General features: G+C 39.8%; 2 protein-coding genes across 9 annotated transcripts in view; one reads left to right on the top strand and one right to left on the bottom strand.

Moving 5' to 3' along the window:
- Positions 1-9,386, top strand: part of LOC147026123 (microsomal triglyceride transfer protein large subunit-like) — a 227,369-nt gene extending 217,983 nt beyond the window's left edge. For all 3 annotated transcript variants that reach the window (XM_085881241.1, XM_085881240.1, XM_085881242.1), the window contains exons 15-18: positions 1,813-2,040; positions 2,193-2,317; positions 4,421-4,591; positions 8,523-9,386. In XM_085881241.1, the coding sequence (XP_085737367.1) occupies positions 1,813-2,040; positions 2,193-2,317; positions 4,421-4,591; positions 8,523-8,682 (684 nt within the window). In that variant the 3' untranslated portion in view covers positions 8,683-9,386. The remainder of the gene's footprint in view (positions 1-1,812; positions 2,041-2,192; positions 2,318-4,420; positions 4,592-8,522) is intronic.
- Positions 8,918-14,093, bottom strand: part of LOC147026122 (uncharacterized) — a 154,440-nt gene continuing 149,264 nt past the window's right edge. For all 6 annotated transcript variants that reach the window (XM_085881236.1, XM_085881237.1, XM_085881235.1 and 3 more), the window contains one exon: positions 8,918-13,601. In XM_085881236.1, the coding sequence (XP_085737362.1) occupies positions 12,121-13,601 (1,481 nt within the window). In that variant the 3' untranslated portion in view covers positions 8,918-12,120. The remainder of the gene's footprint in view (positions 13,602-14,093) is intronic.

Below are 14,093 nucleotides of genomic sequence, written 5' to 3'. Positions count from 1 at the left end.
ATTAAGCTGGGTAATTTCTGAAAATAACTGATGTCTGGCTCGTGATCAGGTCTATCACACAGTTGGATGTTAGTCATTCCGTTTATATCATTCAAACAAGTTTCAAATTCGATGGAAAGTATTACAAAGTTCATGAATGCCTTATAACGCAACTAATAAATAGCACGGTAAACACGAATTCCTTCATTAGTATGAAAAAGTTATTACATATACACTCAATACCAATTACATCCCTCACAAACCACGGCAGCTGCAGCCAAGCTCTCACTTGTTGGCCACAACTATTTGCAAATGAAAAACTCCCTTACTGGCTTGGAGCAGGCCTATTTATTAATAGTCCAGCCACTCTTGGGAAAGAGACGTTGAGTGAAAGTGTGTGTGCCAGCAAAATATTTGCATCAAAAAAAAAAAACATATTCAAATCTTATTTCTCATGAAGCATGTGACCGAGTCAGAATCATCACTGGGAGCACAGTTTTGCCACCGATGCATTACCTTGTAGGTGAGAGCAAGAATTTGTAATTTGTTCAGGGTGCCAAGGATAGCTCACCCGCTCTTCTCGAAGGATACCATGGGATCTTTAATGTCAAACAATGAATGCTGGAAGGCGGGACGCCCAGCTTATCTCCAAGGGACGGCGCACACACATTAAAGAATCGCCCTGCATGCAAACCACCAGGATGACAGTTTATAGCTGGACTGAGATTCATATCCAAGTTAGACGACTCAAGAGACGAGTATCCATACCTCGAGGCCATCCTGCCAGCCCGATGTTGCACAAATGAAATACCGTACGACAATGTGCATGAGAAACTCATTTTCACCCCAGGCACGTGAAGCGAAAAGCGGGGCGAAGCAATTGGTTCACTTCTGTCTGTCTGTGTACAAACGTCAGTTTATGATCAAGGAACAACTCAATTTCAATTGAACGTTTTATTTTTAGCATGAATCGGATCATTAATCGGAAAACGGACCTGTAGTTTAACAGTAGTGTCTCTCTGTATTCGTCCCGATCAGGCATGCACAGAGAGGAGCGAGATAATTATTTTACTCTATCTACCTGTCTGGCAGTCAAACAAAATTTGAAAGTCATTCCAAAGAAACTTACTGTGTTTAAGGATGTCATAAAGGACACATACAACAAGCACGAATAATGAATGCAACGTATTAAATAAGGTGGTGTAAAAAGAAACTGCACAATTCGCCTTTTGGCAATTTCAAACCCCTTCCGTTGAGCAGCACTTGGACAAAATATTACAGCATTCTACATCATCACGACCAAACAAATTTGCCAGTCACGAACCCCGCCCATAATCTTGTTGCTGAAGACGGTGCACGGTAAGGCGTTCTCTGAACTCTCTCGTTGTACATGTAATTACCCAGTTCATTTAGGACCAGCTCATTAAGTTGTTTTATTTTGCGACATGTTTATCAAAACCTTTCATTCAAAGGTCGAGTGATTTCGTTTGTGTGTGTCAGGATAAATGTGCGACTTCATACTTTCGTTTTCAACTTCGGAGAGAGTCTCCCAACACAACACAGATCAACAAATATTTTTGAGCAAGAGGTTGCTCACATAGCAGGAAGAAAAAGAATGTGTGAAAAGCAAATTAAAAATGTTGCAACTCGATACATTTTCACGATATGGTTTTGTTTTTTTGTGAAAGTCCGTAAAACTCTATCGTCGATGTTTATAACACGGCAATGTCAATCACTGAAAATAAAAGAAAATGTCTTTTTCACATCTGATTTTCGATCAAATTTTCAAGGTAACTGAACACGTTTGCACGATGTTGCTCTATCCATCTCAAGGTGTCTATAGAGGCACAAGGCCTCGAAGGACTGATCGCAGGTACACCAGATGAGGGTGAGGAAGACCTTGAAACTATGGCAAGCATGTCGCCCATCCTCTTCGACTTGCAGCTACGTCCAATCACCTTCTTCAATGGCTACGCTGATCTTGTAACAAAGATGTGGTCGGCGACAGGAGAACCAACGAGTGCTGTCAAGGGCAGCATCCTTTTAATCGACCATTCACAGGTAAAGATGCGGCATCAAAAATTCTCCATTTCCATTGGCTTCGACAACGTGAGATTTTTCTGCTCGTATCATTCATAGTGTCGTCAATAATAAAGGAAAGTTGTTTTTTTTGTTTTATTTTGTTCACCAATAAGTATCCTTGCATCTTGCAGCTCATATGGTTGCAGTTTGGCATGCCATTTGGTGTGAACCTGCTGGGTGCCCTTTCCATCGACATCTCAGGCAGCATGGATGTCAGTCTTTGGGATCGTCAGTCCAAAACCATTGTTTGCAACAAGTATGCTATAAACGTGTGTTTTTTTTCCAAGGCCACAATTATTCCCAGGTTTTCAAGGGGTCTGCCAGGGAAAGTTTGGCCCAAATCTTTCAAGAACCACCTGGCCCAGCCTGATGTTCAAGTAGGTCAGAGCAGCATTTTGGAATTTGTTGGGAGTGCCGGCAATAACTCACTGACTTCATAAAGGACACCGTGGGATCTTTAATGTGCATCAACGAATTCTGGCAGATGGGACGCCCAGTTTAAAATCCATCCGAGGGATGGCACACACATTGATGCCTCACCCTGCTTGCGAAACACCAAGATAACAGTTTACAAGTTGTGCAGCATGAGAAAAGCAGCCGATCGCTATTTTGAAAGTTTGCAAAAACTAAAAAAAAAAAATAGCTCCGAGTACAACTTTAACAGTCAAAAATATTCCCACCTTGTGAGATCAGCTGGGAAAAGCTTTTGCCGTAAGACTTTCAGGAACTTGCTTGCTCGGCCTGATGTTCAACTGAGGCTCGTATGAATTTTTAATTTCGGCAGGGTGCTGGCAATAACTCACCTAAACACACGATGGGATATTTCACATGCACCAACTAATGGTAGCATGCAATTCTTCCAGCTCAGCATCCATCTACAGCACAATGTGATGCAATGCCCTGCATGTAAAGCACTAATCCAACAGTTTATAGTCGAATCAGGAATCAAACCCAGAGAAGGAAGCTCAATAGTAAATGCACTACTTCTATGTGATCCAATCGACCAAGACCTTTGCAAGATCTTAACTTTTGTTTGAAATCAAGAGAAACCTGAATGTGTACGAAGGTTCATTCATTCATTTGCGGTACATGGCTGCTGGTTTGCATCGTTTCTCGAGGCAAAGCTTTATACAGGGCCAATGACCCTATTATAGTGGAAGCAATGCATCAACAGAGCCTGCATCATTAATTCAGGCACTGTCAATGTAGTGCCCCTGTATATTAGGGTCAGTCATGGTGCCAGCACACAATGGCCTTCTCTTCCAGAAGACAGTGGGATCTTTAATGCCCTTCCGAGAATGGTGGCAGTGCAACCCCGGATGAACGTCCCACAAGATGGATAGCATACTCATCATCTCGTACTATAATTCATCGATTATGTCCGCTATAGACTCCGAAACGGCTGAACGGGTCAACACGGTGTTGATGTACAGCTATTCTTACACCACCTGCGCATATTATGAAACCTCATTCTGGCTGTCTTCTTCTTATATCGCATTTATGCGTGTTTTAATGACCCCCCCCGCACCCCAAAAAAATCCACCATTTAATTTTTATTATTATTGAACCAATCACAGCTCTCGCTTTATATTATTATACATTATGCCGGAAGATTCCTCTCCATTGAGAGATAGGGCCAAAAACTATACATAGCACGATATCTCCAAAGGTTATGGATGGATTCCACAGAAACTTGGTGGATGGTTTGGGTGTTGTGAAAAGGACTAATTGATTCAATTTTGGTGAAGATTTGAATCTGGATCCGGATTCAAGAATTTTTCAGCTGATTCTTCACCATTGAGAGATGGGGCCAAAGACTATGCATAGACCTCATGACGATGGAAGAGCGCGACCAAAGGTGATCGGACAAAAATATGATGGCAAACTACTGCGAGAGCTGCAACCGCAAATTCTTGCCTGAATTGGACCTATTTAAACTTTGCATTCCATCCTTATCAATTGTTCTGAATCACCTATCGTCTTTATGCCGAAATATATGTTAATTTAAATTTGCTTTTAATTCAAATTGTAACTTAGCAAATAAATGTTGAAAATGTTGAATTGCAAAATATATGTTTAATGTAAATTTGCTTTTAATACAAATTGTAACTTACCAAATACATGTTGATAATGGTGGATTACAAAAAGTCTAGAGCTTACAGAGAGAAACTAACTTCAGATTTGAATTCAGCACACTGTGCTGGTATCAATGCAACAAAAACTTTGTTCCCCAGTGTAATTGTTTTTAAATCGTTCAAAATATTTTTCAAGGCAGTTCATCTCTGAAAACATCGACATTGTTGGATTGATTTTTAATTCAGGCACGATGAGAACCAAATCAAACTCCACTGCTTTGCAGGGGTGCTGTGGTGTTGAGCAGTGTTGGATCCATGGTGCTGGGGAGGTTGAAGGTTCACAGTGAGCATATATTGTCAACGGAAGCTCGATTAGATTTCACCACAACGGTTCAGTTTACCTCATACCCTTTCCTCGTTTGCATGCAGATGGAGAAGGACACCTTTCCGTTCCGGTAAGCACCATCTCACTCTAGAGACAATTCCCTTCAATTTCTTGGTGGTATGCACCATGTTATTGTGCTTTTAATGTCAAGTGTAACAGTTATGACTGCCATTGGAACAAAATATTTCCATTTTTGGAACCATCAAGATGGCACATCACTCGAAGAAATTTCCCACTTGGTAAAATTTTCTTTTGAGCAACTGCAAAAAGGGTTTAATATTTCGAGACTTGACTAATTCTTGATTTTATGCATCACTTAGAGCTTGTAAACCTGAACTTTTTTTAAAATGCCTAAACTGTCAAACCTGTAGTGTATTTACTATTTACAAATACATATCCTGCTTGGCGATAAAGCAATTAGAAACCCTACTTCAGAACAAGGATCCTGAATAGATCATAGCATCAACCGCAACCGGTTGTACAAACCACCCAAATATTTTAAAACTCTTTTGGTACTTCAATTAACTAGTTGGAATTGTACAGTTTTAAACTTAAGAAATGGTGTGTGTGTGTGTGTGTGTGTGTGTGTGTGTGTGTGTGTGTGTGTGTGTGTGTGTGTGTGTGTGTGTGTGTGTGTGTGTGTGTGTGTGTGTGTGTGTGTGTGTGTGTGTGTGTGTTTTGCCTTTAATATCCGAAGGAGGTGGTTCATATGGAATTATACAAACTGCATGGTAAATTTTGTGGACGGTACAGAAGCTGCTGCTCAGACAGTAATCACACTCTTAAGATCGCAACCTACCAAGTGTTATCGCATTATAAATCACATATAACCAGTCTACGTTTTCCTTCCAGCATGCAAGGTAAACTCTTTTACTCTAAGCTCTCACCTAAGCCGAGCAATCTCTTTTCCAGATGTTATAAAGAGCACTTAAAAAATTTAGATACTCTGTTACATCAAATGCTAATATTTGAGAAACAAGATGAAACTTTTATAAACTGCTAGTGGCTATCCTTGATCACAATAAACGTATGAAGACGGCAGTTCGCGTTATTTAATTATACTAGTACGTGCCCGCAAAAAAAAAATTATAATAATAAAAAAAAATAAAAAATAAATATTCAAACCGCGAGCAACAAACAACAACCATACAGGCCGTTTCTTCGCTCTCGCGTGCCTGGACGTGCGTGACCCGGAAGTTCGCATATTATTCGCAGTTACGATTATTCGCAATTTCGTTTTAATACCCAATTATTCAATTAGCGCCAAAGTATTTTACCTTTTCGCAATGTCGTGGCAAGGAAAAACAAAAAGAGAAGAGAAGAGAGAGGGAAAAAAATTTACTTCCTGGTACAGAGCATACCAGCACTCTGATGTTTGCGAAATTTATGCACCGTCTAATATGAAAACGATCATAACTTGGGGCATTGTGTTTATCTATAAATGCGCATAAGAAATCGAGAAATTATTAGAATACACAAAGTCATCACTATCCGGAAGTCCGTACGTTGTAACCTGAAATGGCGAACGCGGCTGAGCTTCCCTTCCCCATCGGCCACGCAACAACGTGTCTTGTCATTGGTTTGGTAAATAAATGGCCATAACTTGGGAAGCACTTGTCCGATTAATATCAAACCTTGAAAAGGCACATCCTCAGGGCCCCAGCAATATACCTGGCAAGTTTCAATTAGATCGGACCAGTGGTTGTCGAGAAACAGCGGTCACACACACACACACACACACACACACACACACACACACACACACACACACACACACACACACACACACACACACACACACACACACACACACACTGCTGGAATTATAGATAGATGAGCCACAGCAGCTCTAATTATAACAATAAAAAATAACTTTGAACCAGAAACATGCAGACATCTGTGTATAGATACCCTGCAGACAATTGCGCGTATCAAAATAATATCCTAACTCATGGTATCATCAACTGTAACAGGAGGTCGATTTCAGGAACTGATATGTTACTATAATTGACCAGGCATTTGACGAGATGAAACAAATTGCTCTTTCATGAAAATGAACAAATGATTGTCAAGCATCTGCTCGTTTTCAATGCATACATTGCCTTCAGAAAGTGTTCACACCCCTTGGACTTTTAATATTTTGTTGTGTTACAGCCTGAATTGAAAATGGATTTTAAAATTTTGTCACTGATACACAAAATACCCCATAATGACAAAGTGAAAACATGTTTTTGGAAATGTTTACAAGTTAATTAAGAATGAAAAGCTGAAATGTTTTGCATCAATAAGTTTTCAACACCTTTGCGATGACACTCCAAATTGAGCTCAGGTGCATCCAATTTCCTTTGATCATCCTTGAGATGTCTAGACAACTTGAATGGAGTCCACCTGTGGCCAATTCAATCGATTGGACATGATTTAGAAAGAAACACCTTTCTGTATTAGGTCCCACAGTTGACGGTGCATGTCAGAGCAGAAACTCCACCATGAAGTCCAAGGAACTGTCCGTAGAACTCCGAGATAGAATTGTGAGGAGACATAGATCTGGGGAAGGTTATAAAACAATTTATAGAACGAGACAGACTCTTCCAACCAAACTGAGCACCTGGGCAAGAAGGACTTTGGTCAGGGAGGTGGCCAAGAACCCAATAACCACTCTGACAGAACTACAGAGTTCCTTGGCTGAGATCGGAGAACTTGCTGGAAGGATAACAATCTCTGCAGCACTTCACAAATCTCGGCTTTATAGGAGAATGGCCAGATGGAAGCCACTCCTGAGAAAAAGGTACATGACAACATGCCTGGAGTTTGCAGAAAGGCACGTGAAGGAATCTGAGAGCATGACGCAAAATATTTTGTAGTCTGATGAGATTAAAATTGAACTCCTTGACCTGAATACAAAGCACTACATCTGGCGGAAGCCGAGCCCAGCTCATCACCCATCTCACACCATCCCTACCATGAAGCATGTTGTTGGCAGCATCATGCTATGGGGATGATTTTCAGTGGCAGGGACTGGGAGACTTGTGAGGATAGAAGGAACAATGAATGGAGGCAAGTACAGGCAAATTCTTGAGGATAACCTGATTCAGAGTGCAAAAGACCTGAGAATGCGGTGAAGATTTACATTCCGACAGGACATTGACCCCAAGCATGCAGCCAAAGCAACAGTGGAATGGCTTCAGAACAAGAATGTGAAAGTCCTTGAGTGGCCCAGCCAAAGCCCAGACTTGAATCCCATTGAGAATCTGTGGAGAGACTTGAAGATTGCTGTTCACCGACACTCCCCATCCAACTTGACAGAGCTTGAGCAAATCTGCAAGGAAGAATGGGAGAAAACCCCCAAATCCAGATGTGCAAAGCTGATACAGACATACCCAAGAAGACCCAAAGACATTTTAGCTTTTCATTTTTAATTAATTTGTAAAAATTTCTAAACACGTTTTCACTTTATCATTGGTGGGTATTTTCTGTTGATCGGTGATAATTTTTTTTTTTAATTTATTCCATTTTCAATTCAGGCTGCAACACAACAAAATGTGAAAAAGTCAAGGGGTGTGAATAGTTTCTGAAGGCACGGAAAATGGTTTAAAATCGCATTAGTAGCTTCAGGCTTGCAAAAAAACAAGTATTTTTGCAATAACTGCAAGATAATAAAAAAGGCATACAATTAACTGTTCAGTTTTATGCATTTTCTTTGAATCGTCAATGACAAAATAAACTATCCACAATATTTTAGAGACAAACCACAATTCAAAATAATAATAATAATAATAATAATAATAATAATAATAATTAATCACCGAATTATCGGTTACATCAACTGCAAACAGTTTGCAAGGAAATGTATCAAAGCTTTTGCTCGAAATCCAGAGTATATTATGTTGAAAAAGATTTTGCCAATCTCACCTTTTCCTTAAATTTTATTATTTATCTTTTTATGGTAGCTACACCAAATAAGTTTTCATATACAATGAACGTTTGTGTGCTTCATCCGACAGAGAGGAACAACAGCAATCTGAGCGGTTGGAAGGTGGCTACTCCTGGAATGCTCGGCGTGCACGAGAATTCAACATCACGGGCTCAGAGTTTCCACTTCATCAGGACAACTCGATGATGTGTAACATTATGTACGATGTCGAGGAAGAAAACTGGTATTAGTACAAAATTATGTCTTCACAGTCTAGTCTTCAACCATACACGGCCAAGAAAACAATTCCAGGTCAATGCTGCAATTTTTCTACATTGAAAAATAAAATATGCAACAATGTACATCTATCATGGGCAACTGAGCACTGTGGATGGCTGTCAAAGTGAAAATTTTGGTTCGGTGTTTACAGTGCAGTTTTCTTCCATGTTTATTTAATAATCCAACAATAATCACAGGTGGTAGAAATTACTGTTCAGTAACAAGAGCAAACTTTAATCAAAGACTTACTGGCATCGGAAATCAAACATTTCGTTCTCAGAGGGTTTTCAAGGCACAGAAACTTGGGGGAAAATAAACAACACCAAACAAGCAACTTCAAAACTTTTCAAATAACATATTGTATGATATAGCTTTGAAAAACCTCTTCAAACTTATTTATAAAACAAACACATAAAACTTGAATTCCAGTTTGAAGCAAAATTGAAAACCATTGAAGATGAGAAACACTCTGTATTCAATCCAGGTCATCCAGAATGTGCATTGCGAAAGAAACTTATGCAAAATGACAAAGCAAGTTTCAAACTTAACAAAGTGCACTAATGCAACCAAAGGAACGTTAAAAGTCATGTTTACAAGAATACATGTATTTTGCATATTTTGTTCTATGATGCATATGTAAAGATGTTCCATAATAAAGTCCATTGGAAGCATCTCATGCTGCCTACAATAGCATTCTAATTCTAATACAAGTTTCTTCATTGTTTTGCAAAACATCAGCAAGTAACAAGGAATACTGCATTTATAATACTCCCCAGTTGCTACTAGATTTTTAAACAATAAAATGACAGTTTGGTTAAAAAAAACAACATTAACTCCAACATATAATGCAGAAATGGTAATCTGTCTTTGATCAACTAAGCATTACAAAATTGAGACTTCATAAAAGTTTTGACAAGAAGTATAAAACTTTAACAGTTATTCCTTGCCTCTAAGGCAGCATCGAAAGCAAACTACATATCAGGCACTAATATCATTCAAGCTGTTGAAAGTTGCTGTCCAAAAACCAGTACTGCAACTTTGTTTTGAAACCGATATTTGGAATCAAGTAAAATGGAGATAATTCGTCAAAAACAGGAAACGTTGACACATGCAAACAAGCGCATCTTTGCCGATTCATCGAACATAAGGCTTCTCGACCTTGAAAGTTTGGTCAAGCATTGCATAAATAGAAGAAACTGCCAGGCCATTTGAGAAAGAAAATACTTCTGCTCAGCATAAGGGGATCTCCAAACCAGCCTGACAGTTAACAATTCGGTAATCCACTGGCAATTGGCATGTGATATTACAAACTCAGCTGTGCTCAATCAGGTGCGGACACACGATGACCATAAAAACACTGGACATGAGTAAATGAAAAAGCAAAGTTTGTGTCTTGTCATGTCCTTTAAAAAATATATATATATATATATATAAATATATATATTGACAGAGACCAGATCAGCAGCAATATACGTGTACAGTGCATGATTGGATAGTATCCTTACCTCTTGGAAGAAGCAAGTGGTGGAGGAGAGTGGGGGGGGGGGGGAAGTGAAGATACAAAATGTAAAACTACATTCTTCAGCACATCTCACTGAGCATGAATATCCAAAAATAAGTTTGTGATGGAAACCTACTGAACGTTTTAACTTAATTGTCAAATCAAACATCCAGATTCTCAAGCTCCATGAAATAAGTTTCAAAGAAGTCACAAAACTAAACCTTTTCATCACAATAGGTTAACTCAGTTGTTGTAAGACACAATGAGCCTCAAATGTAGTGAAACTATCAGCTTCACCTTCACTTCTGCACATTTGCCATCCATAACATTGTGTAGCAGACAGATATTACCTGACAAAAACAACAAACGAGATGATCAAGAGGGTATCCTGCTCACTTATGTCACTTCCACCTTCCATCAAAAAATACCTAAAAACAAACTACAAAGACATTTTGACAAATGTGATACTTTAGCAACATTCCTGAACCATTGTTTAGCTATACCTTGCACAGAAAGACATCATAAGGCACAGATGAGAAGCATTCGCTGCTGCTTTGAATGCTTCAAAATTGCTCTATAAAGTCGATAAATACATTTATTAACACTGATAATTATAAGGGACATCTTCACAAAAGTGGGTCAGGTAACGGAAAATAACAAACTCAAAAATCAACTTTCTTTGATATTCTCGAAATAGTGCTTGAACCCCTTATAAGGCCGAGAAAAATGTTCAAATGATGGGGGATCAAATTCAAATGATGTCAGGATCACCATAAGGCCTCTGCACTGACTGGGCAATACATGCTTGATAAAAATTCTCGGACAGTCTTTACTGTTAACTGACCCGCTTTTGTGAAAATGTCCCATAAGCATGTAATGTTGCAAAGTTTATGGCCCACAAGTCACATGATACCCTTATATTTTCAATTGTGATATCCCTGCTTCCTTCCCCCTCTTCCTTTCCCTCTCCCTATACCCACAACCACATCACCACCTACCCAGACATTGGTTGTGTACGAGAACAATATCACAGATGCACAGGGGAGATAACAAGTATCAAAAACAAAAGAAAACGAATGACATGTTGGATATTTGTAATAGAAGCTGTTCGGGAGTTAACGAGGCAAAATGAAGCCCGAATCATCTGAAATGAACAATTTTTCAAACTCAACTCCCACAGCAGCTACGACATTCCCAACGGTCTATCAATTCACAGAATGTACTTGGTAACAGTGCTTTCATACCCTTTGGTAAACAAGATGATACATTTACAGAGGAACATTGGCATTCACAAAAATTCATTCCTCTATTCAGATAATTATTCCAAACTACATGCCGTGTGTGCCAGTTTATCTTTTGCAAAATGATTCAAGAAATGCAACCTTCATTCAGTATTACCCTGATGTCCTTCCAAGCACAAGAGATTTGCAAGGGAGATATTTGGCACAAAATGTTAGGCGACTGTCAATTGAACATCATAAGAACATCAAAATATAATGAACGAATAAAGCAAGATGCACACTGTACTTTTAAAACGTGAAATACAAAAAAAAGCAAATACAATTCAATAACAGATACTGATAAACAACTTCTATTCACCATGATTGTCAAGAAATAATTTTTCTAAGGTAGTATTTTTGTACTTTGATAGAAATCCCCAACTTTTCCAAACTTTTCTGTGCTATCAAAATTAAAATAGTTTTTAAAGAAAATTGTCAGTCGTTACATTTCAAGGAGAATTATCTTCACCATAAGGAACTTCAAACTTCTCGCAATTTTTTTCGACCTCGGACGTTCGCCAATTTTTATATGTCAGATTGACAACATTGCAGTGTTGCTGCAGTGAAACTTTTGCAGAACAATATTTTTATTCCTCTCAAAGTTGCATGGCATCCAAAGCCGAAGACGCTCAGTAGCCTACCCGGGCCTTTTGCAAGGAACGCCAGCACAGAAGGCAATACAGCTCTGATGGCACTGCTTCATTTCGCCTGCAGTGCTGACAAATTTGCCTGGGCAATGAATAGAGTCGTGGTGATGCTGGACCACCAAGAGAGATGTCGTCAGAGGAAGGTGTTAGAAGTGGAACCCTGCCTGTACGATGCCGCAACTGAAGTGACGATGAATCCAAAGCCGCCATTATACGCATTTCTTCATCCTGCTCTGCAGCTCGGCGTGATGTCCAGGCAGCAAGGCGTGCGACAAGAGGAAGCGCAGGGGTCAAGCGATCTACATCTGGAGGTACGTCATAGCGTGCCAATGGAAGAGTCTCATAGTTCGGTGAAGAAGGTGTTGTGTGACGTGGTGGCAGCACAGGTATGCCACAATGAGTTGGTGGTGGAGGGTAGTCATATAATGGAGCAACCTTTTCGGAAAGAACTTCCCGCCTATAGGTCGATGAACGACTACTACTGGTATCAAAAGGTGATGTGGAGCCTCTTGTCGGTGAATGAAGTGGTCCAAAATATTGGTGAATATTATTGGGGGCAAACGATGGGGGAACATCAACACGCGATTTAACTGGGCTCGTTGTAGGATTCACACCGCCATTATTATTGCTTTTTGTGCCATAAATTGTTGGTGGCACATCACGGCGCAATGTTGCATATTCACGTCCATAACCTCTGCCGAGTATTGGTGAGGTCGGAAGACTCATTGACAGTTGGTTGTATGAATCCACTGGAACCCGGTAACCTATTCTTGGTGAAGGAAATGGAAGATATGTGCCATCATGTGGCACATCATAGCTTTGACCGTGTGTCGCAGAATTGTAAAAATACTTCAGAATTCGTTCTCGAGCCTTTGGATCTTGTCTCCTGTCGATTGTGGCATAACCTATACTGTAGTTTGGTGGAGGCCGACTGTCACTTGACCTTGGAAGCGTGCAAGCTGCATCAACAGGACGAAATGCGTTTTCTTGGCAAGTGCCAAGCATCACATCAGGGTGCTCCATAGCAGCGACAGGCATTTGCATGCCAACCTTTTTGGCCTCACCATTTGTTGCAGCAACCGAAGGCTTCGTGTTGCTCATGTGCTTTATGTTAGTGGCATTTCGCTGAACTTCATGGCCATATCTCAATTCAGCATTTGAAAACTTCTTCACCAATGTAGATTCTAATCCTTTCACAGAATGAGTCGTTTCGGCAGAGCTCCTGCGCGCTACCACCGTGGAATCTCTTCCTTCTGATGCCTGCTTTGCAAAATGTTTGTTGAAATTGGTTGTGCTGTCAAATTTTCCAGGCTGTGGCTGCTGGAATTCTGGTATGGAAAGTGACTGTGCCTCGTTGCTACATTTCTCACCTGTTCCCTGAGGTCTCAATTCCAAATGAAAAACATCGCCTGCTGGGCAACTCTCAACAAAATCCTCTGCCTTGTCCTCACAACTTGAAATACCTGCAGGGTACACATACAAGATGACCTGTAAGCAGGTAAATCATTGGGATGAAAAATTGCACGACCATAAAATCAGCTCTTCTTATACTATGCCGATATAGTGAAGGGGAGGTTGTACACGCATGAAGGAAAATGACATTAGGACACCAACCAATATATATCCACAAAGAAAGTGGATGAATTATTGCCTCGGCAGCATAAGGAAAAGACAACCTTTGATCAACAGCAATCTTAAAAGGAACCTCATTGGAGAAATCCTGTAGATCGACAAAAATGTCATCACATTTGCTTCTTTTCAATCTTTGGCTTTTCCTAATGAAAATATATTATTTTAATAATTAACAATTCTGCATTGCAAAGGGTTCAATACAATGCGGGGATAATTAATTTGTAATTACAGACAGACACTGGAGCAACAGATGTGTTCAGGTTTACTCATGATCATGTCCAAAACAGAAATTAATCTTGATCGGTACCACCAATTCTCGCTTT

This window comes from Eptatretus burgeri, chromosome 5 (assembly GCF_056783735.1).
Source record: "Eptatretus burgeri isolate ZD-2024b chromosome 5, Ebu_testis_v1, whole genome shotgun sequence".
NCBI lineage: Eukaryota > Metazoa > Chordata > Myxini > Myxiniformes > Myxinidae > Eptatretus > Eptatretus burgeri.
The sequence above is the reverse complement of the archived record's forward strand: the minus strand, read 5'-3'. Positions and strand labels throughout refer to the sequence as shown.